This window comes from Mustela lutreola, chromosome 7, assembly GCF_030435805.1.
Source record: "Mustela lutreola isolate mMusLut2 chromosome 7, mMusLut2.pri, whole genome shotgun sequence".
NCBI classification, from domain to species: Eukaryota; Metazoa; Chordata; class Mammalia; order Carnivora; family Mustelidae; genus Mustela; species Mustela lutreola.
In genome coordinates, this window is record NC_081296.1 from 43,449,898 (window position 1) to 43,472,279 (window position 22,382).

The window sequence follows — 22,382 nt, forward strand, 5'->3', positions numbered from 1 at the left end:
ACCTGAACACAAAATTCTCAATCAGCAAGTATTTTAGTGTCTACAACGTGCAAAGTATCTTAGGTGCTCTAGCAGTAGAAGGGAGTATCACACAAGGTCACTGAAAAATCCCATTAACTAACATAGGGACATGTTAATTACATGAGACAATGAGACATTAGTAACATGAGACAATGAGGAAAGACAGAAATGCAGTTGGGAGGGATGATGAAAACTAAAATGAAGAGAACCGGGATTATACGGAGACGTGAAGTTAGGAACTAAGTCCTCAAAGATGAGGCATATAGCGTCTAAGGTACAAAGAAATTCTTCAGGACCCCATCCTTATTTCAATTCCTACAAAATAGTAGAGAAAAAACAAAGATGATCTCTCCCACTAAAAATATATAGAAATGCTGCACTGTACATATTCAAAACAACATCACTGACTAACAAAATTTCAAGGTCAAGATCAGAGCAGTAAACTTTGGCCTGATGCCATGATGCTCTAGATGTGGCTATGGGCTCTAAAGGCTTCTGGAAGTAGAAGCGGTTTTGTTCCATCACAACATAGTTAACTGAGACCTGAACCTGAAAGCACTTGTAGAAAGGATCAGTGGAGAAACTCACTCACCATCCAGATTAGGAATAAGGGGGTTTTATTCTCAGTAAGAAATGTTTCTTATAACAAATATAAACCCTGACCTATATCACACACTTGTGTAGAATCTAAATGTATACAACTAATGCAGAGCAGCCAAGAACTAGCCCCAAAATTGGTTCATGACCAGTGAAACCTTAGAGCACCAAAGAGAAATAAACACTTTCATAATATAGTATATACTAAGTTTAACCAAAGATGAGATCATAATAAAAAAATTAAAAATCACATAAGGAAACAATCTGCCATAAGGAAAAATTACCAGACACAGAAAAGAAGGAGGATGACACCTCGAGAACCTGAGATAATGGTACAGTTGAAGGAAATTAAAAGATAATAAAACATTTAAAATCATGGAAGAAAAGACAGAAATAATAGCCATAGGCAATGAATAATCTAGTTTCTCAGTTACTCAATCTTTAAAATGAAAATAATAGTATGTGTTTCATAAGATTATAAGGATTAAAAAAACTAAATACATGTAAAGTGCATAGATAATGTCCCTCCCCCTACTCAGTTGGTATTATCTATTATTACCTGCCAGTAAATATCAGGCACCATATTATTTAATTCATATGTGTAATTTAAAAAACAAATGATCACACATGAAAAAAGAGAGAGGAAAACCAAGAAAGCGACTCTGAACTATAGAGAACAAACTGATGGTTACCAGAGGAGAGGTGAGTAGGGGGGGGTGGGTTAAATAGGTGGTGGGGGAAAAAGCAGAGCACTTACTGTGATAAGCACCGGGTGTTATATGTAAGCACTGAGTCACTAAATTGTACGTTAACTTACTGGAATTTAAGTAAAAACTTAAAAATAAATAAATAAATAAATGGATAAATAAATAAATGCAAGAGAAAATAACATACAGATGTGCAAAAAAGGGAAGGATAGGTGAACAGAACCCATGAGACATATGGAATACCACTGAGCAGACCAACATATACATTACGAGAGTTCTAAAAGGAATAGAGAGAAGTAATGGGCACAAAGAGTATTTGAACAAATAATGGCCAAAAACTTTCCCAATTTGATGAAGGAAGAGAATCCATGTACCAGAGAAGTTCAATGAACTTCAAGTAGGATAAATTAAAAGAGATCCACAAGGAAAAACATTTATAATCAAACTGCTGTAAAACAAAAAAAGACCCAGGAAAACAGGAAGAAAGAAGAAACTCATCACAAACTTATTATTCCTCCAACAGGATTAAGAGCTGATTCCTCATCAGAGACCAGAGGCCAGAAGACAGTGCGATGACATATTTAAAATGACATAAAGAACTGTAAAACAAGAATTCCATATCCAGTAAAACTGTCCTTCAAAAATGAGAGAGAAATTAAGACTTCCTAGATAAACAAAGGCTAAGGCAGCTTATTCCATTAGATCTGCCCTACAAGAATGTTAAAGTGAGTCCTTCAGGTTGAAAAGAAGGGACAGTAGATAGTAATTAAAAGCCATATAAAGAAATAAAGATCTCCAGTAAATGTATCTAAATTGGCAAATATTAAAGTTAATATTATTCTATTTTTTGGTTTATGCCTCCAATTTTTTTTTAAGATTTTATTTTTTTATGTGTGTGAGAGAGAGAAAGCACAAGAGGGGTAAGAGGGAGAAGCAGGGAGCCCATGTGGGACTCAATACTGGGACTCCAGGATCATGGCCTGTGCTGAAGACAGTCACTTAACCAACTGAGCCACCCAAGTGCCCTTACCTCTAGGGTTGTTTGTTTTGTTTTTAATCATTTATTTGACAGAGAGAGCATGAGAAAGCTCACGTGGGGGGTGAGGGCAGAGAAAGAGGGAGAAGCAGGCTCCCCACTGAGCAGGGTGCTGGACATGGGGCTCGATCCCAGGAACCTGGGATCATGACCTGAGCTGAAGGCAGATGCTTAACCAACTGAGCCACCCAAGTGCCTCTACACAACCACTTTTTATTTTTCAGTTTAAAAGATAAATAGACTTATATAAATATAAATCTATCTTACTGGATACACATGTATGAAGATGTAATGTATCATAGTAACATAAAAGGAGACTGAACTGCATAGGAGCAGAATGAAAATAAGACAGCATCAACTCAAACTAGATAGTTAAAATTCAGTATATTAAATGTAATCTCTATGGTAACCACAAAGAAATATCTAAAAAATAAACACCAAATGAAACAAGAAGGGAGTCTCTATGGTTCACTACCCCAAATCAACTAAACACAAAAAGAATGCAGTAGTGGAAGAAAAGAGAGACAAAAAAAAAAACAAAAACAAAAAAAAAAACCATTCAGGACATTCAGAAAATAAATAGAAAAATGTCAGAAATCCTTCTTTCTCAGTGACTATATTAAATGTAAATAAATTAAATTCTCCATTAAAACACAGAGACTGGCAGAATGGATTAAGATAAACGGGATCTAACAACATGCTGTCTACAAGAGATTCACTTTATATCCAATGACATAAGTAGGTTGAAGTGAAAGCACTGGATAAGGTATTCCATGCAAATGGTAACCAAAAGATAGCTGGGTGGCTGTAGTAGTAGCAGACAAGAGTGACATTAAGTCAAAAACTGTTACAAGAGACAAAGGAAGACATTATATACTAATAAAAGGGTCAATTCACCAAGAGCAAATAACATTTGTAAACATATGTTCACCAAATAGAGTCCCAATATATATATGAAGTAAATATAGACAGAATTTAAGTGAGAAATAGAGAGTTCTATAATAATAGTTGGAAAACATTCAGCCATGGGTAGAAAACATCTATACAGAAAAACGATATGGGTTTTCCGTCTCGAACAGAACACGGTACGCTAACTAGACTTAACACACATATAAGATATTATACCCAATAAGAGCAGAACACACATTCTCAAGTACACATTGAACATTCTCCAGGACAGACCACATGTTCAGCTGCAAAACAAGTCTCAAACATTTTTAAAGATTAAATGCATAAAAGGTATATTCTCCAAGTACGGTGGAATGAAGCTAGAAGCACAGAAGGAAAAGTGGAAAACGCACACACATGTGGAAATTAAACAACAAACTGAATTAATGGGTCAAAGAAGGAAGGAAGAGGGGAGCAGGAAGAGAGGAAGAAGGAGGCGGAGAAGGAGGAGGGGGAGAAGAAAAAAAAATACTCTGAGATAAATGAAAATGACAATGCAACATACCAAAACTTACAGAGTTTTGGTGGAAGCAGTGCTCAGAAGATCTGTAGCAGTAAATGCCTACATTAAATAAGAAAAACTATCTCAAGTCAATAACCTTTACTACATCTTGGAAAACTAGAAAAAGTAGTAAAAACTAAATTGAAAGCTAATATAAGGAAAAAAAGAATAAGGATTAGAATGAAGATAAATGAAACAGGCTAGAAAAACAACAAAGACAACAGAACCCAAAACTGGTTCTTTGAAAAGATGAACAAAATTGGTAATTAGAAAGCGAGACTGACCAAAAAAAAAAAAAAAAAAAAAGACATAAACAAAGAAATGAAAATGGGGATATTACTACCAACTTTACAAAAATAAAAAAGATTGTAAGACAATATTATGAACTGTATACCTACAATTTGGATAATTTATATGAAATATACAAATTCTAAAATCACACAAATTATCTAAATGACTCAAAAAGCAATTGAAAATCACAATAGCCTTGGGGCGCCTGGATGGCTCAGTGGGTTAAGTCTCTGCCTTCAGCTCCGGTCATGATCCCAGGGTCCTGGGATTGAGCCCCACATCGGGCTCTCTGCTCAGCAGGGAGCCTGCTTCCCCCTCTCTCTGCCTACTTGTGCTCTCTCTCTCTCTGTCAAATAAATAAATAAAATCTTTTAAAAAAAAATCACAATAGCCTTATAATGAGTAAACAGACTGAATCACTAATCAAAAACCTTCCAAATAAGAAAAGTCCAGGACCAGATGGCTTCATTGATGAATTCTACAAAACTTTTAAATTAGAATTAACATCAATCTTCTCAAACTCTCCCAACAAACAGAAGAGGAGAGAAAACCTCCTAAACCATTCTATAAGCCCAACTCTAATACCAAAGGCAGATATATATCACAAGAAAATTACAGACCGAGAAAATAGAAAGCAACAGACCATCTTTATCAATATAGATGGAAAATCTCAACAAACTACTAGCAAACTTGATCTAATATTACATTAAAAAGACTGTATTTACCAAATGAGATCTGTCCCAGGAATTCAAAGAAAAAAAATTAATATACAACATTAACAGAACAAGGCAAGAAACTATATGACATCACAACTGATAGAAAAAAAGCAGTTAAAAAGCCAATGCATTTTCATGATAAAACACCTAGAGAACTAGAAATACAACGGAACTTCCTCAATATGATAAATAACATTTATGAAAAGTCCACAGCTAACACCATATTCAATGGTGAAAAGACAAAAAGCTTTTCTCCTATAATTTTTAAGAAGAGTATTCTACTTTTCAGTTTGGCTCCTCTTACATTATATTCTGCGTAGCAGGTAAAGCAAATATTCCTCCACAGTGCAAGTGAGGTAATAGTCTCAAAAAAGGTGAACATGACCAAGATTTTCAAGAGCACAAGGAAACTTACACTAAGAACCCATTTCACAGTTGAGTATTATTTCTACAACTCCTACCAAAAAGCAATGAAAACCTGACATCGCTAGAAACTTAGCCTCTTTTAGAAAAATACATATACAACAACTCTACCACCACCCAATTCAGGTACAAAATGCAAACATTTTATTTACTGGAGAGGTGATATTCTTCACATGGTAAGAGTTGTAAGACTTTTGACAAGTTCTGCAAAACTGCTTGAGGTAATCCTTGTTTACCCTGTATGTACCACACCTAAGCACTTTCCCATCAGTTATGCAGTCTTTGTAGTGTTAACAGTCATATTTCTAATTTAGGGACAGGAAATGAACACTATTCAACATTCTACTAGAAGTTCAAGCCAGAGGAATTAGAAAAGAAAAAGACATAAAAGGCATCCAAATTGTGGGGGAAAAGAAGTAAAACAATAATCATTCACAGATAATATGACTCTATACATAGAAAATCCCAAAGAATCTATAAGAAATGTACTAAAGCTAATAAATGGATTCAAATTTCACGGTACAAGATCAACACACATAAAGCCATTGTGTTTATACACACCAGCAATAAATTATTTCATTTACAATAGCATCTTAAAGAATAAAATATCTAAGAGTAAATTTTATTAAAAAGATCTGTGGACTGAAAACTACAAAACACTGCTGAAAGAAAACAAAGACCTAAATACACAGTAAGATGTATTGTTTTTGGATTGGAAGACTTCATATCATTAAGATATCAATATTACCCAAAGTAATCTGCACATTCAATGCAATCCATATAAAAATTCCAAGATTCTTTTATCCAGAAATGGAAAAGCCAATCCTGAGATATGTATGGAATTGCAAGGGGCCATGAATAGTCAAAAAAAAAAAAAAAAGTCAAAAGAAAGAACAAAGTTGGAATACTCACATTTCCTGATTTTAAACTTACTGCAAAGTTACAATAATCAAAATAGTATGGTACTGGCCTAAAATGTAGGGATATAGACTAATAGAATAGAATCGAGAGTCCAGTAATAAATCCTATATACCCATGGCTAACTGATGCCAACAAGGGTGCCAAATCCATTCAATCACGAACAAAGAGTGTCTTCAGTGAATGGTGCTGGGACAACTGGTTCACCATATGTAAAAGTGTAAAGCTAGACTCCTACCATTGGATTTGCTGAAGGGTTATCAAATCCAACAACAAAACTACAAGTAACAAAAGAAAAAATAAATCAAATTTAATCAAAATTAAAAACTTTATGCATCAAAGGACATTATCCAAAAAGTGAAGAGACAAAATACAGAACTGCAGAAAACATTTGCAGATCATATAACTGATAAGATGAATATCCAGAATATTTAAAAAAAAAAACCTCCTACAACCCACCAACAATAAAAAATTCAATGATCTAATTTCAAAAAATGGGCAGTAGATATTTCTCCAAAGAAAATATACAGATGGCCAATAAAGACATGAAAAGATCATTAGCCATTAGGGAAATGCAAATCAATACCACAATGAGGTAACATTTCACACTTATGGTAGTATATTAATAAGGAAAATAATAAGCATTGGTGTGGGCACGGAAAAACTGAATCTCCTGCACATTGCTAATGGGAATGTAAAATGGGTGCAGCAACTATGGAAAACAGTTGGGTGGCTCCCCAAAAGGCTAAATGCAGAATTACCATATGATCTAGCAATTCCACTCCTAGATATATGCCCAAAGAAGTGAAAACAGGGACTGAGAAACTTGAATGTCAATGTTCACTGCAAAATTATTCACAGTAGCCATAAAAAGGAACAATCAAATTATCCATCAACAGATGATTAGATAAATGTAATGTGGTTTATCGCATAATGGAATCTTATTCAACCATGAAAATGAGGTACTAATTAATGCTACAACATGTATGAAACTTGAAATTATGCTAAGCGAAAGAAGCCAGACACAAAACTCGACATATTGTAGAATTCTATTTTTATGTCATGTCCAGAATAAGCAAATCTATAGAGACAGTAATCAGCTTAGTGGTTGCAAGGTATAGGTGGAGAGAGAACTGGGCGGTGTGGGGTTTCTTTTTGAGGTGGTGGATATATTCTGCAATTACATAATGGTGATAAAGGAATAAAACCCACAGAAATATAAACTTTCAAAAGGGGAACTTTGTGATATGTGAATTCTACCTCAATAAAACTGCTACTTAAAAAAATATATCCACAAGAGACACAGGATATCACTATGTCCCTCCTTCCAAGGAATAGTAATAATAATGACACATAGTCAACCATTTATTTAAATCTCAACTTTTTAAGATTTTATTTATTTGAGAGAGAGTGCAGAGAGAGAGAGCCTGTGAGCAGAGGAGGTGGAATGGCAGAGGGAGAAGCAGCAGAATCCCCACTGAATGGAGAGCGGATGTACCCTCTCCCCACCTTCAATCCCAGGGCGCTGGGATCATGACTGGAGCTAGAGGCAGAATTTTAACCAACTGAGCCACCCAAGTGCCCCTCAACCTTTTGATTAGAAAGAGCCTCATTCCTTGGAGGTTATTTAAAGAAACATTTGAAAATCACTGCCTGAGCTCAAACTTCCATTTGTACAGATGTATCAACAAATGCAGCCTCTAAAAGGACTGGCTACAGCTCTCTCTCCCTGCATTGAGGTCATACACAGGAAAAGAAACTCCATGAAGTGTTACAGGACAGGTAAAATAGAAACACATTAGTGCTTTTGTTTCAAAACTGCCTATTTTCTACAACAACAAAGTCTTACACAAATACAACAGTAAAGGGTGAGTTCCACAATGATAAAGTAATACTTTTTAAATAAATATTAAGAAATTAAAGAAGTGTCTTTGGGCGCCTGGGTGGCTCAGTGGGTTAAAGCCTCTGCCTTCGGCTCAGGTCATGATCCCAGGTCCTGGGATCGAGCCCCACATTGGGCTCTCTACTCAGCGGGAGCCTGCTTCCTCCTATCTCTGCCTGCTCTCTGCCTACTTGTGATCTCTGTCTGTTAAATAAATAAATAAAATATTTAAAAAAATAAAAAAAATAAAAAAAAAAATAAAGAAGTGTCTTTAATCTCAGGATCAGTCCCACTACAATTCTTTTCCTGAATTCTGGATTAGATGAGATATTTTGAATTTAGAAAGACACATTTCCACACAATACATGGGAGAAAAACTTTACTTGAACATTGCAAATTCATGACTAGAATCAGCAAACCTGAGCTCTAATCCCAGACCTGGTAGCTATGCCCTTGGGCAAGGCAGTTATCTCCCTTCAGCTTCATATTCCTTATTTACAAATAGAAATTTCTAAGACTACAAGTTATTATCTTAACTCATGTTAGAAGGAGCCAAAATGATACTGCAAGTCAAATTAGGGAGCAAGGACTCTACTGACTGTGGGTTTCAGAAAATTTTAAAGGTTTCTCTTCAAAATGTTCTTTGCCAGTATCTTAACAGTCTAAAAAGTTTACAGATCAGCAGAAAAATAATAATGTATTTTTTCTTTATCTCTTATTCCTTCTTTTTTTTTTTTTTTAACATTATCCCCTTCCAAAAATTGTTTAACAGGGCAAAACTTCTGATTGTCAGCTTCTTTCTGTCCTGAGAAGAGTCAATTCTACTATAAGAAACCAGTCACTTCTCTATTGACCAACTTGTAATTTCTCAATGTACCATTTGCTAAGCAATAAAATTCTCTCCCAAATATTATAGCTTCCAAGTTGACATCTGGTGGACTGAAAATTAAACAAATTTCCCAAAGTTTCTTCTGCCTGTATACTATCTTTCATGTATTATCACAGACTTCTAAAACGTAGTAAATCATCCAGGTAAAGATACTCACAGGCTTTGAAGAAATCATTCTATCACTGGGGTAACTTCAGTAATGCTTTTGGTAAAATTTTTGATTTTAAAATCTTACTGCTTTACTGAGATTGGTCCCTCAGTTAAAATATTAAAAGTATTAATTAAGAGAGCATGGAAATGTGACTTTCTTAAACACATAAAAAGTGAATTGTTTTTATTAAAAAAAAAACAGTAAATACATTTAACTATGAAAATTGTTTAAGAAAAGCTGTGATCACTCTTTTAAAAAGAAATACCAAAATGGTAATACCAACATCAAGGCATTTTTTTCCTATTATGTGTTCACATTGAGGTCAATATTTTAATTGGAGTTACTTTAAATCCAATCAGAGGGACTCAAGCTAACTAAGTTTGAAAGCTGGGGGGAAAATTAAACTTTATCATTCTTAATAGGAATTGGTGGTGGGTGGATGAAGGCAGTATAATCTATTTCTATTAAGATACTAATACATTAGCTAAACACTGTTAAGATGAAACTGGCACTATTTCATTTAAACATTGAGTCAATAAACATCAGAATACACTATTAATTAGCAAAACTAGACACATTTGTAAAGTTATACCTCTCGTGTACTATGTTAACCTTCAAAGAGCACAACAATTATGAACTGCCCAGTGCCAGTTAAAGTAACTTATTTTTCTGACTCTTAAAAATAATACTAGCTCAAATTATCAGTATTAGTTTAAGACTCCCCCCACCAAAGTTGATTCTCCTATGATTCATGGCAGGAGTATGAATTCTTAAAAGTACCAAGTTAAATAATGGCCAAGCCATTTTAATTTTTTTCCCAGTGACTTAAATGGCTCTCTTATAATGTGTGATTAGATTCAGTCTTATAAAAAATATAATTTATTGGCCATTTATGTAGAATTACAATAATAGAATTACAAAAATAAGGGCACTGTGTTGCTCAACACCCATTCCCCCTCCTTTTTGTCCTTTTTACAGATAACACAAGGTAGAAATCAGAATGATTAAGTGATTTGTCTATAGTCATATAAATCACAAGTAATGGATTTGTGGTTCTCCTGCCTTTCGTCATTCTGCTTTTCCACTGTAGCTCCCAGCAACTCGATAAGGGGGAAAAAAAGCAGCAAGGAAGAATATTTACCAGATATTGTTACCTGGTAATATTTCATAATTTCTTTATGAAAGGACTATAGTAAGAAAACAAGAACACTAAATTTTCTGTTTTGACACAACTACTATTTACCTCAAAATAAAGAAATGTGCAATTTTTCTCTTCTAGTTTGAACTGATTTTTTCTACTCAAGGCACTTTTATGGAGTAGAACACATGGTGCCAAATGTTCCACCATCCATGCTCAGTGCTAGTCACCCATTAAAAGATCTGGCTTTCTCCTTCATCCATCTCAACTGCCACTTGGGCTACCAGTGGCTTACTGCCCTCAACAGGTGACCAAACTACCTATAGGAAAAATCTTTTAACTTTCAGTAGCTCAAAAACCTAACCAAAATGAAAGCAAACACAAAGAATGATACCTTGAAAAAGATGAAGACTGAAATCCCTGCCCACTGCTCCTAAGTAATCCAAGTAATCTAAAACGAGCATTTCATAATAACCTTGTCTGTCACTTTCTGTGTGCTAGTTAGCATACTGCAGTGTCTAATTCTTTTCCCTTCACTTACCTCTTGATGCCCTCTCAAGACACCACCTTCTTTATTTACATCATTATCTAGAGGAAGTTAAGTTGTTTCTGACCAAAATAAGTCCATGGTACCATTGAATTAGCTGAAAAGATTTCTGTTAACCATTCACCCAAAGAACCACCTACCACACACCAAATGGAATTCTCTGGGCTGTTAATCTCCTACAGGTTTACTTGTCTCCATGAAGAGCATCACAAAAGATGTTCTTTACCACTTACCACACATGGAGATTTCTCCTATCTTTTTCAACATTGGAGTCAATGACATCCAGAAAATAAAATTAACTAACTAAACAGGGTTAAATAAAATTTGCATTCACTCTTTGACTAGATATCCTCAAGAAAATATCTAAAATACTGAGATCAAAATGAAGGGACCTATAGAATGGTGAGCTCTTAGTAGGTTTCAGTGTATCACATGTATGAAGAAGGAATGGAGAGGCAAATCATTTCCAATTAGACAAATACTGACCCAGATGCATTTTTTAAATCAAGTTTCCTTCCCAATACTTAAAAATAGTTATAGTTCTACAATCAATACATTTAGCACTATGAATATGAAAAAATCAGATTACTAAGCATAAGACAGAGACAGTTAAAATAACTCCTGGCCCAGGATCACTTGGACTTCTTGGACTTGGACTTCTACCTCTTTCAGAAACATCAACAGTTTTCAACCAGGTATCATTTTGCCTCCCAAAACACATTTTTGGTTGTCACAACTGGGGAAGGGCATGCTATGGGACTGGGATCTGGTATGTAGAAGCCAGGGATGCTGATGTAAATTCTAGACTGCGTAAGACAGCTTCCACAATGAAGAATTATCTAGCCCCAAATGTTGATTGCACCAAGGCTGAGAAACCCTGAGAAATGTAACCTACAGTAAAAATGCATTATCATTTTTTTTAAGTTGGTGGAGTCAAAGAGACCCATTTTGAGTATTACTAAAAAGACTACAAAACCGTAACAATAAAAAGACCATTCTGGAGGATTACTCCCAAAGAATATGATTTAGAAAAAGTAGTCTATGTTAAGTAGCATCATAAAAAAACAAACTATCACTGATTTACTATTGTTTCATTAAGTAAAATTTTTTCCATTTTTAAATTTAATTTAGCCAACATATAGCACATCATTAGTTTTTGATGTAGTGTTCAATGATTCATTAGTTGTATATAACCCCCAGTGCTCATCATCATAAAGTAAATTGTTAAAAGAAAATTTCCCTCAGGCGCTTGGGTGGCTCAGTTGGTTAAGCATTGGACTCTTGATCTCAGCTCAGGTCTTGATCTCAGGATGGTGAGTTCAAGCTCCCATTAGACTGGGGATGGAGTCTACTAGAAAGAGAGAGAGAAAGACAGAGAAAGAGAGAAAGAAAATTTCCTTTCCATCAATCCTAAGAAATAAGCCCAGTAAGGACCTGAACAATAAACCCTGAACAGTGATTGCATTCTCCAACAGTCACTTGATTAAACTAGCCACAAATGCTAAAGCTATTAAGAAAAAAAATGCATATACATAAACATGAGAAAAGGGCAAACCCTCCAGAAACTGAAAAAATAAACATTTTTAATTCATGCCTTCCATTCAGCCTATAAGAATTTGGCTTTTAACGTGCATCAAAAGCAGTCTCTGAGAACCAGAGGTTGAAAAAAGAAAAAAAAAAGGAATGTATAAGTCAGGAAAGTATTTGTCAGATTAGTGTCAGAGACCTTTGTGAGGATGACACCTTCATCCTCTGCAATACATATCCCTAGAGGGATTCACTTGGCTTCAGAACTACAGACACTGAAGGTAATTTAGTACATTTTTACCCTTTTTGCCCATCACCATTGTCAGTTGCTGAATGAGCTGGCTCTGTGCAGATTCCCATGTTAAGGCAACTGCCAACATTACTTCAGTGATTACAACTATGTATCATTACAACTACTTCCTCTCTTATTTACCAAATTTAAATGATGAGCTTAAAAAATGCTTTACTGAAGAGTTTGGACACACGTAAGTATTAAAATAGTCCTGACTGTAAGTGAAAATTTGGGGTACAATTTTTAGGTCTTCTCTTAAAACATCTCAATAACCACAGCTGTTCTTAAAAATTCAAGTATGATCCGGGCACCCAGCTGGCTCAATTGGTTGAGCCACTGCCTTCGGCTCAGGTCATGATCCCGGAGTCCTGGGATCAAGTCCCACATCAGGCTCAAGCTCCATGGGAAGTCTGCTTCTCCCTATGACCTTCTCCCCTCTCATGCTCTCTCTCACTCAAAAAAATAAATAAAATCTTTTTAAAAAATTCAAGTATGATCAACAAAATGCCAAACATTATTTTTTTCATATAGTCATTGCCAATTTAAAAGCTGAAAGTAATCCATCCTTATAGAGCAAATCTGCCTGGGAGAGATAAAAATTCTCTCTCAATATTGTAGTCAGGGCTATTAGGGTTTTCCAAAGAGTAACCTCAAATGTATTTATTTATTAATTGAAATACTCCTTCAAACTTAAAGTCCTGCTTAAAAGATTTGGTATTTTGGTGGGGGGCTAAGGGAGTTTTTTGTTTTTGGATTTTGTTTTGGTTTGGTTTGGTTTTGGTTTTGGTTTGGGGATTTTTTTTTGTTTGGTTGGTTGGTTGTTTTTTTTTTTTGTTTTTTGTTTTTTGTTTTTGCTATTCTCTTAAATTGCTCTGGACTCCATCAATAGGCCCAGCTGTTAAATTCAGGAGCAGTGACAACAAATCCCTCCGCAAACAAGTGCTGAAAGCAAGACCCCTTCTTTAGAATAATCAGAGATAGTTGACAAAGAGGACCATACCAAATGCTCTTTCAATATTCCATTAAGGAGCTGAACAGAAATAAACACATTTATATACATCTTAAAGCAAATTATAATTCTACCCCTCAGTGGATCCTGCTTGGTTATAAAATTAAAGATCCAACAACTATGAAAAACAGTGAGATAGTGTTATGGGTTTCTGAAGATGAGAAATGTTCCTCACTAATCAAGTGTAAAGTGGGAAAAACTGGTTCCATCACCCAGAGATTATCAGGTACCTGATAAACCTTTTAAGAAGACAGAATTAAAGAACCAAGTATAATTGTATATAAGCCTGTAGAACTCTTTGTGCTTTTACTTCCCTGACTTAAGCAATTTTAAGATGGTCAATTTTTAAGTTAAACATGTACTCTTGAACCATACATAACCCCTTCTCTTTGAAGATGATTTTTTGTGATCCCAGAAAGCATCATCTGAACCTTATCTATAGTCTCTCTAAATACCTCAGTTCTGTCTTATTTTTCTGAAATCAGACGACTTTTACTTTTGTGTTACAACTGTTTAGTTAGGGCAGGTAACTGTTAACAGCTTGAAGTGAACAGGCACAAATGTAAGAGATGTTCCCCTTTACAGCATCTACAAATCTCAATAAAAAGTGACACTGTAGCAAAATCTTGCCCATCTTGGGTCCTAGGTCACTAATACAATTCAAAATTTAGGCTAATAGCCTCATAGTTCTTATCTTTCTCTTTTCAACCACCCACTTTTTTTTTTTTTTTTTTTTTTTTTTTTTTTTTTTTTTTTTAGCATGAGTCATTAAATATTCTCAATATATTTTAACTCATTTTGGACTATAATTTCTGTTTTACTCTTTAAAATACAAACCACACTCATAGAACAGTTTTTCATTAATCTAACTACAACAACAACAAAAGCCTTGAAGTCTCATCTCCATTTAAATTGCAGTGATAAAAATTTATTCAGGGAAAACAAACTACATCCTTTTAAAGGGAATTACTACTGCTATGTAAAGGTATAGATACAGACTACCTCCTCCCCCTCCCCACCCCCCACCCCCCCCCAACTTTACACATGCAAAACCTAACCTCAAAATTGGGGGGGGGGGGTGGAAATCATAGTTACAATACTATGATCTTCCAGCTAACGCTCACTTAAAAAATGACTTTTCACCCAAATGAAGCACCCTGAAATACCTAAGAAATATAAGCTGGCTTTATGTTCTCTTTCCCTCTATCCTAAGACTTCAATTTCCACCTTTTATGGAAAGGAAATAAACAACTAGCTTCCTGTTCAATCACTAGCTTACAGCCAGTCTCTTACACATCACAGAACACACCCCGCCTCCTCCTCTACTTCTCTCAAATGTCTCTTATCTTAATTTAAACTTGTTGAAATATGAGACCATTTTACCACACTAGTGCTTTCCTATGAAATTTATCTTACTTTAATGCTAAGAATGCAAGGAACATCAAAATGTCCAGGGATTATTTCTTACTCCTAAAATATTTAAATTAAATAATTTACATAGTGAAGACTTAGCATGTACGTGAAAGTGGAAATTCGATTTGCCAAAAGCTAAAAATACTGAAATTTATAGGAAACAGCTTAATCTTCCATTCTTACTATCCTATACAACTAGAAAAAGGGCCTCACACATACTCTCCTTTCTCTACTAACTTCATGAAAATGTAAAATGGCTAAAATGCCTATCAATAAAAAAAAACACAACTAAATATTACTTTAACCCTATACTTTCCTTTAAAAATGGGATGCCTTAGAAAAACTAAGTTAGACAAATTCTTTTGTGCTTGGATGAACAACAGGAAAGCCAAGCCTCCAGGCCTTTGGGGAGGAACCTTGTCCCCGCAGCAGGGCTCTGATGTGCTTGGGAGATAAGGCTCCAAAGTGACACTTAAGGAAAGGCCGGTTCACATTTGAATTTCTGCATTCCTCAAGAACAATTCATGGCAATAACTAACTTTGCAGAAGAGCTACATGAAAGCTTTGGCCAATGAATGAGGGTCATCTGCTCTTTATCACAAGGGTAAACCTCATCCTGGCCAGTTTCTAACCTTTTAACCCTGTGAATTCCTAATTTACACATGAATAATGGAATTCTTGCCTAGAGTGCAACTTTCAGCTTCTAGTTCCTAAATTTAGAAACCAAGACTTGATTGCCTACGTGTTAAAAATCTAAAACTTGCACAGATTAAAGTTTAAGATTTTCAGATGCTATACTCTTACACTTCTGAATCAAAAGATATGCTTGCTGGCAAATCTTTGATCAGAAAAATAAAAAGAACATACTTGCACCCTGCTGCTATCAATAACTGAAAGAGAACAAGCTTTTTTTTTTTTTTTTTAAGCGAAACAGAATGTCCACTTAATGCCTATTCTCTTCCTGTTTAATATGTATAACATCTTTACCCTGAACTTAGGATAAAGTCATTTGAGCCTACATCACTGTCGGACATTGCTTTTTAAATACCCAAACTAACTTTGTAAATTCAGAATCCCTAAGAAGTCTCATGTTTCTAAAGGAAAATCTAAAACCACTATGTATTCATTTCAAATCTATAATACTAAATGTAATTTCCTAGCAAAGTTATCTCTACAGAGTTCCTATGAAAAGTGTGGTCCCTATAACTGAATACAATTGACATTTGCCACCAATGTTCTAGTCTCACTAGAAAGTTTTTGATACTCATTACATGAAAACTTCACCACAAGAGCTTTCAAAACTATTCACATCTAATATTTATTATCCATAATTTTTACAGTTAGAAAAATCTAAAGATACTCAAAAAGCCAACACTAACATTTGTTTCACTGTTAATAACACTTATTATCCTACACAGACTTTAAAGCTCTGTGTGTTTTCAAGGCATTTCTGAGTGCCTTAGAATTTTGTCAGGCTACTAAGGAGGTCCTGGAAACAATGTGTGGTCATGATAAATGCTTCATCCTTTCAAGGCCCATCCGCTCTCCTCCACTTTTCTGTTCTGCTCCTCTCCAGCAAAGAAATACAAACAACAGTTCCTGGTATGAAAAGCTTCCCACAATGCTGAAAAGGTGAAAAAGTTACAACTCTACGCAACAATGTTATGTTACACACACACACACACACACACACCACAGCACACTATTCTGAAAACAGCAAAGAAAAACCAAAAACAAAAAGATTATTGGCTAGTGATTTATGCCAAACAAAAAAGTTTATCAAAAATTTTCTCAGGTTTTTGTTATTTGGGGGTGGGGGAGGTTAGAACTGGAAGCTTTTCTCCCTTTCTGAAATATTTCAGTATATAAGTATCTTTGCTTGGAACTTATTTTCTACAATTAATCATTACTGCACAAGTAAATTACTATTATGATGGTGACATAAATATGGCCATACACTGTTATAATAGTTAAAGTCATCTAGAAAATCCCTGCCAATAGCTTTCTAAATTTCAGTTGTGTAGACGGTGAAGAAACTACTTCTTAAAGATCATGTCTTTATCTTATGAGCTCCCTCTTCCTATTGTTCATTCTGTAAATGATCAATTTGTCAGTATTGCACAAAATCTATCTTTTGTGGATTAACAGAAGAATGTAGCTACGAGACTTGTAAAAACTATTTTTAAGGGGCGCCTGGGTGGCTCAGTGGTTTAAAGCCTCTGCCTTCAGCTCAGGTCATGATCTCAGGGTCCTGGGATCGAGCCCTGCATCGGGCTCTCTGCTTGGCGGTGAGCCTGCTTCCTCCTCTCTCCCTCTCTGCCTACTTGTGATCTCTGTCAAATAAATAAATGAAATCTTTAAAAAAAAATAACTATTTTTAAGGGGCGCCTGGGTGGCTCAGTGGGTTAAAGTCTCTGCCTTCTGCTCAGGTCATGATCCCAGGGTTCTGGGATCGAGCTCTCTGCTCAGTGGGAAGCCTGCTTCCTCCTCTCTCTGCCTGCCTCTCTGCCTACTTGTGATCTCTCTGTCAAATAAATAAATAAAAATCTTTTTAAAAAAACTATTTTTAAGATACTGTTTAAAGGTTTACATTGTCTATTGCCATCTGGAGTGTCACATGTTTGATCCCTCAAAGACGCGGGAAAGCCTCAGTGGGAACAAGGAGTTCCCCATCCGTCCTAGGCCCATCTTTACACTCAACAGTTATCAGGTCAACCACCAAGCACTGGATCACTTGGACAAATGGCTGATCTGATGGGGCTGTTAATACAAAGGAAATCATTAGACAGCAAACTTTATGACAACTGGAATAAAGGGGGCAGATCTGGTTTAAATCCATTAGACATAATATGGAAATGGCCTTAACCTCTTTCTCTCCCAGCAGAAAAAGACTAGGAATACTTCAAAGGCTTGAGAGTTACTGACCAATGCCCTCTCTACAATTAAAAAGCAACATGAGTGATCTTAAAGCACTCTGAGAAATGGAAGGCTGGGTTATAAGAAAGATTAAGCAATCAGGGGCCATCTACAAAGCAGAAAGATCTACTTGTGTTTAAATTTTGATTATTAATTTATGAAAGATGAGATTTTAAAACTTTTGTTGTGTTAGCTAAAACTTTTGCACCCAACTCTTTTCACAGCGTGAAACACTTATAAATTTATATAAAGCTACTTCTACAGGTTTAGGTGTTCTAAATTTAACTTGACTTTCATTCTCAATCACTCATTAATTTTTTCCTCAGTCTTTTTAAAAAATATTTTATTTATTTGACAGACAGAGATCACAAGTAGGCAGAGAGGCAGGCAGAGAGAGAGGGAAGGGAAGCAGGCTCTCTGCCCAGCAGAGAGCCCAACACGGGGCTCAATCCCAGGACCTTGGGATCTTGACCTGAACCAAAGGCAGAGGCTTTAACCCACTGAGCCACCCAGGTGCCCCTTTCTCAGTCTTTTGCTTGCCCTTAGGATCAGCTACTGTCTCCAGGAAAACTCTTCAAGTTTGTGTGACTTTCAGGGTTAGTACATAGTGAATCACAAAATCATCAAAATGTAGCAATGAAAACTGTCAGACAATGAAGAATTTAAACACTTACTTGACAAGGTAAGATGCGCTTTTTGACTAAGAATGGCTCCATATTTGTTCATTGCCAAGCACTGATAAAATCCTTCATCAGACAGCTCTCCTCGCTTGCCTTCCACTTCACTGATGTATAAAGAGCCGTTAGACAGAACCTGGATCCGTTTATTTTCAGACACTTTTGCTCCATTTTTCAACCATGTGACCTTAATAGGAACTTCGCCATGAGCCTGGCAATCTAAAATGACTGGGTCCTTTCTTGTGACAGTTACATCCTGTGGTTCTTTTATAAAAAACAGTTCATTAAAGCACCACACTCCTATAAGGAAAAAGAGAGGGGAGGCATATCCAGAATTACAAGTATAAAATCATTTCTTAACACATAATGGTAAAACATATTCAGGATGTAACACGACAAAGTTTAACAAACATATTAGTTAACTGATAAACACCTTAATAAAGCAATCTAAGTTCAGCAAACCTTTTCAGCAAATCAGAAAAATCACCTTTTACAACATCTACTCTAAAAGCATAGGGAAGATTTCATAATCATCTATCCCTTGTAAAAATCCTGTTCTCAAGCTCCTTGCTAGAGTATCAAAATCATCAGGAAAACTCAAGAGCACAAGCTGTTTGCTACTTTTACAAGCTTGTCAAAAAGATCTTGAACAGAGTAAGTCGTAAAAGTCTAATTTTACAAGAAATCATTAGCAAAACTCCAACCCTGTGAACAAGCAAGTTTATTTCCTTGTCCCTTGAAGTGTTTTGGACCCCTTGGCACCTACTCCTCTGGGAAGTGCGTTTATCTTTTGTGACAAATTACAAGTTTGCATTTTTCCATCTGTCCTTTTACAGCAAAGACTGTCTCCTCTCCTTGAAATAGATCCATTTACTTAGTTTCTGCAGAGTAAGGTGGGTATTTAATGGGCAAACTGTAGAGTTTGAAACGCTGGTAACTTTTGCTGATTGTACTCCGTGGGTGATCAGATTAGAAAACTTTTATTTTTTCTTTCTTTTCTTTCGAATTACCAACTGCTGGAAGAAAGTGTGACTAATTGGTCCTTACTGTCTAATAAGGATAGAAGATTGCTTAATCAACCAATACACATTTTTATCAGAGTAGAGGAAACGTTTTAATCTAAGCATGCCCATCGCCCCGGTCCCTGCCTGGAGAAAACATCCGATGACCTCTTAATACCCTGTCACGTCCTGCATTCTGCGCAAAGGTCAGGTAAAGTCTGGCATACTGATTGGGGAGTGTTAGGAGTTTGGGAATATTTCATTTTCCTTATGATGTTCTGAATACATGATTACAAATTCCCGGGACTGATCTGTTTCTCATCAAGGCAGGTCCTCGGAAAACTCACACACTAGGCATGCTCCCACGCTCGGGCTGCGGACTTCTAATATACGCCCAGGGCGACGAGAGCGACCCTAACAGCCCCGCGCTGCGAGGACCACTCCGGAAGGCGCCCATTGTGTTTCCGAGTCACATCTGACTTTGATCCTTTTCTCATGTTAACAGAAAACTAACTCCTCCAGAGAAGATGAAAGTCCGGGGTTTGTAACCTGTAAATAAATAAAATAACCCATTCTCCTGAACACTCTTCCTCCTCGCCCCTCACAATCATCACATCCACTTTATACTTTTTTATCTCTTTGAGGATAAACCAGCGCAGATGCAAACTAGAGAAATTAGTTCATCCAACTTTGCACAAGGCTAAACTGGAGTTTGGAGAAATCTTCACAGTGGCACACACCTCAGGCCCTGCCCCCAAAATACCTAGGTACGGGGGAGGAGGGCTCCCATTCATAAGATTATACCTGCCTCCTCCGTTCCCGATACTCCCCGCCCTCCCCCCAACACAAATCAGCCACGCACCTTCCAACCCATCTTGTCTCTAATTCCACCCCTCCCCTGTCCTTCTCCTCTCTAGATCCGGATCTGGGGAAATGGGGGCCCTAGGGGTGCTGCCCCCAAGGCTGAGTTCACCTATTCTCTCCCCTGGCCTAAAACGCGTGGGAAACCCCCACTGCAAAAAGGGGAAGCAGAGGGAAACCACGGCGCCCCCTGCGTGGCCAGGCTGCCACTAAGGAAACAATATAAATAAAGCCACGTGCGCCGCGGCGGCCCCGGCGGGCTAGCGAGCGGGCGGGCGGCGCGGAGCTGGAGCTGAGGCTGGCCGCGGAGGCGAGGACTCGGCCGGAGCCCGGACAATGGCGCGAGGAGAAAGGGGGAAGAGTGGACAGCGGGCGCCACGGCCCTGCAGGCTGCGGCTCACGAAGCGCAGCGAGGAGGGGCGTGTGCCGGGAGAGGCGCCCACCGCTCTGCCCGCGCCCCCGCACAGCCCGCGGGCCGCCCGCGCCTCCGGCAGCCGCTCCAGACTGGCAGCAGGGAGGGGGCAGGTCCGGTGGTCAGCGCACCGCCGCGGACCTCGCCGTCCCCCCAGCATCCCCCCCGCCCTGCGGTTTCCTCTCTCCCCAGCCCACTCGCGCCTGCTCAAACGCCACAGACGCAGAAGAAAGCGCGCCCACCTGGACCGGAGCCGAGCAGCAGCAGCAGCAGGAGCGCGCGGAGCAGCATCCCTGGCCGCCGCAGCCGGGCGAGGGGTCGCAGAGAAGGCGCCATTCAGCGGGGCTGCGCGGGCATGCTCCCCGGCCGCCCGGTAGCCGCTGTCCGCCTGCCTGCCCTCTCCTCCGGGCGCTCCCCACGCCGCTACTGGACGCGCGCAGCCTGGGCTTCCCTTTCGGGCTCCGGCGTGGCGTGGCGTGGCGTGGCGTGGCGTGGCGTGGCTCGGCGCGGCCGGCGGCGGGTCTCTGTGTCGCGGCGAGGCCGGCGCACGGACACCCGCTCGCAAGAGGCGGGGGGCCGGAGAGTCCGGCCTGGGGGCGGAGTGAGGCGGCGGCTGGAGGGGGCGGGGGCGGCGGAGTGGACAGCGCCGCCGCTGCCGGCCTGGGGACTACTTTCTACATCTGGCCCCTGGTCTGGGGACCGCGAGGTCGGTGCGGCCGGCGGAGGGAGACGCCAGGAGGGGGCCCCGTGGCGGCCCTGGCGCTGCCCCGCGGGGAGGGGGCGGGCCCCGCCGGACAATGCACCTGGGGGTCAAGCCCCGGCTGAGGGTCTTCGGCCCGCGGCCCCGCCCCCTCTGCCTGCCCGCCACCGTCGAGGACAGAGCCACAAAGGCCGAGCTTCGAGGCCCAGGCTGCCCCCGGGGCCCCTCTCCCGCCGGCTTGTTTAGGATTCGGGGAAGGAGGAGGCGGGGTGGGGGAGGGATGGTGTTGAGAGACGTGGAAAGGCCGGAGACTTTTCCCCTGATGGCCCCTGCCCATCCCCCTCCTTCCCTCACACGCCGAGGCCCTGTGGAGGGAAAACTGACGATTCCCACTTCGGAGATTTGTCAGCCTGACTGGAGGCATGTCCGGGTGCTAAGTGCCACATTTGGGGACGGCTCTTGCCCTCCCTGCCCCCCATCAGATGCAGCCCTGGCTTAAAAACAGCTTCCAAAAGTGCCCTGAAATCAACAATCACCTTTTGGGGAGACGTTTTATTCTGTTTCTCAAGTTAGTCAAGTTCTCGAATTCCTAAGAACTGTGCACACAAAGGGCCCTGTCCTAAGAGTTGAGGGGAGATCAGGAGATTTCTAAATTCTCTGAGCTTGCCTTGGGGAACTAAGCGTTCTTAGACTACGTGAGTTAAACTGACCAGGAAAGACACAAATGTTATTAATTTGTTCACATCTCTTAAAATTAAGGACAACGAGAGGAGTTAAAAGGTACATTTGAAAATGTAATCAGATTGCT

At 38.7% G+C, this 22,382-nt stretch overlaps 1 protein-coding gene across 1 annotated transcript in view; it reads right to left on the bottom strand.

The window, feature by feature from the left end:
- Positions 1–21,475, bottom strand: part of PRTG (protogenin) — a 117,667-nt gene extending 96,192 nt beyond the window's left edge. Inside the window, exons 1-2 of the mRNA XM_059180570.1 lie at positions 21,117–21,475; positions 18,598–18,900 (exon numbers count right to left, since the gene is read on the bottom strand). Of these exons, the coding sequence (XP_059036553.1) occupies positions 18,598–18,900; positions 21,117–21,210 (397 nt within the window). The 5' untranslated portion in view covers positions 21,211–21,475. The remainder of the gene's footprint in view (positions 1–18,597; positions 18,901–21,116) is intronic.
- Between the last annotated feature and the right edge of the window lie 907 nt (positions 21,476–22,382).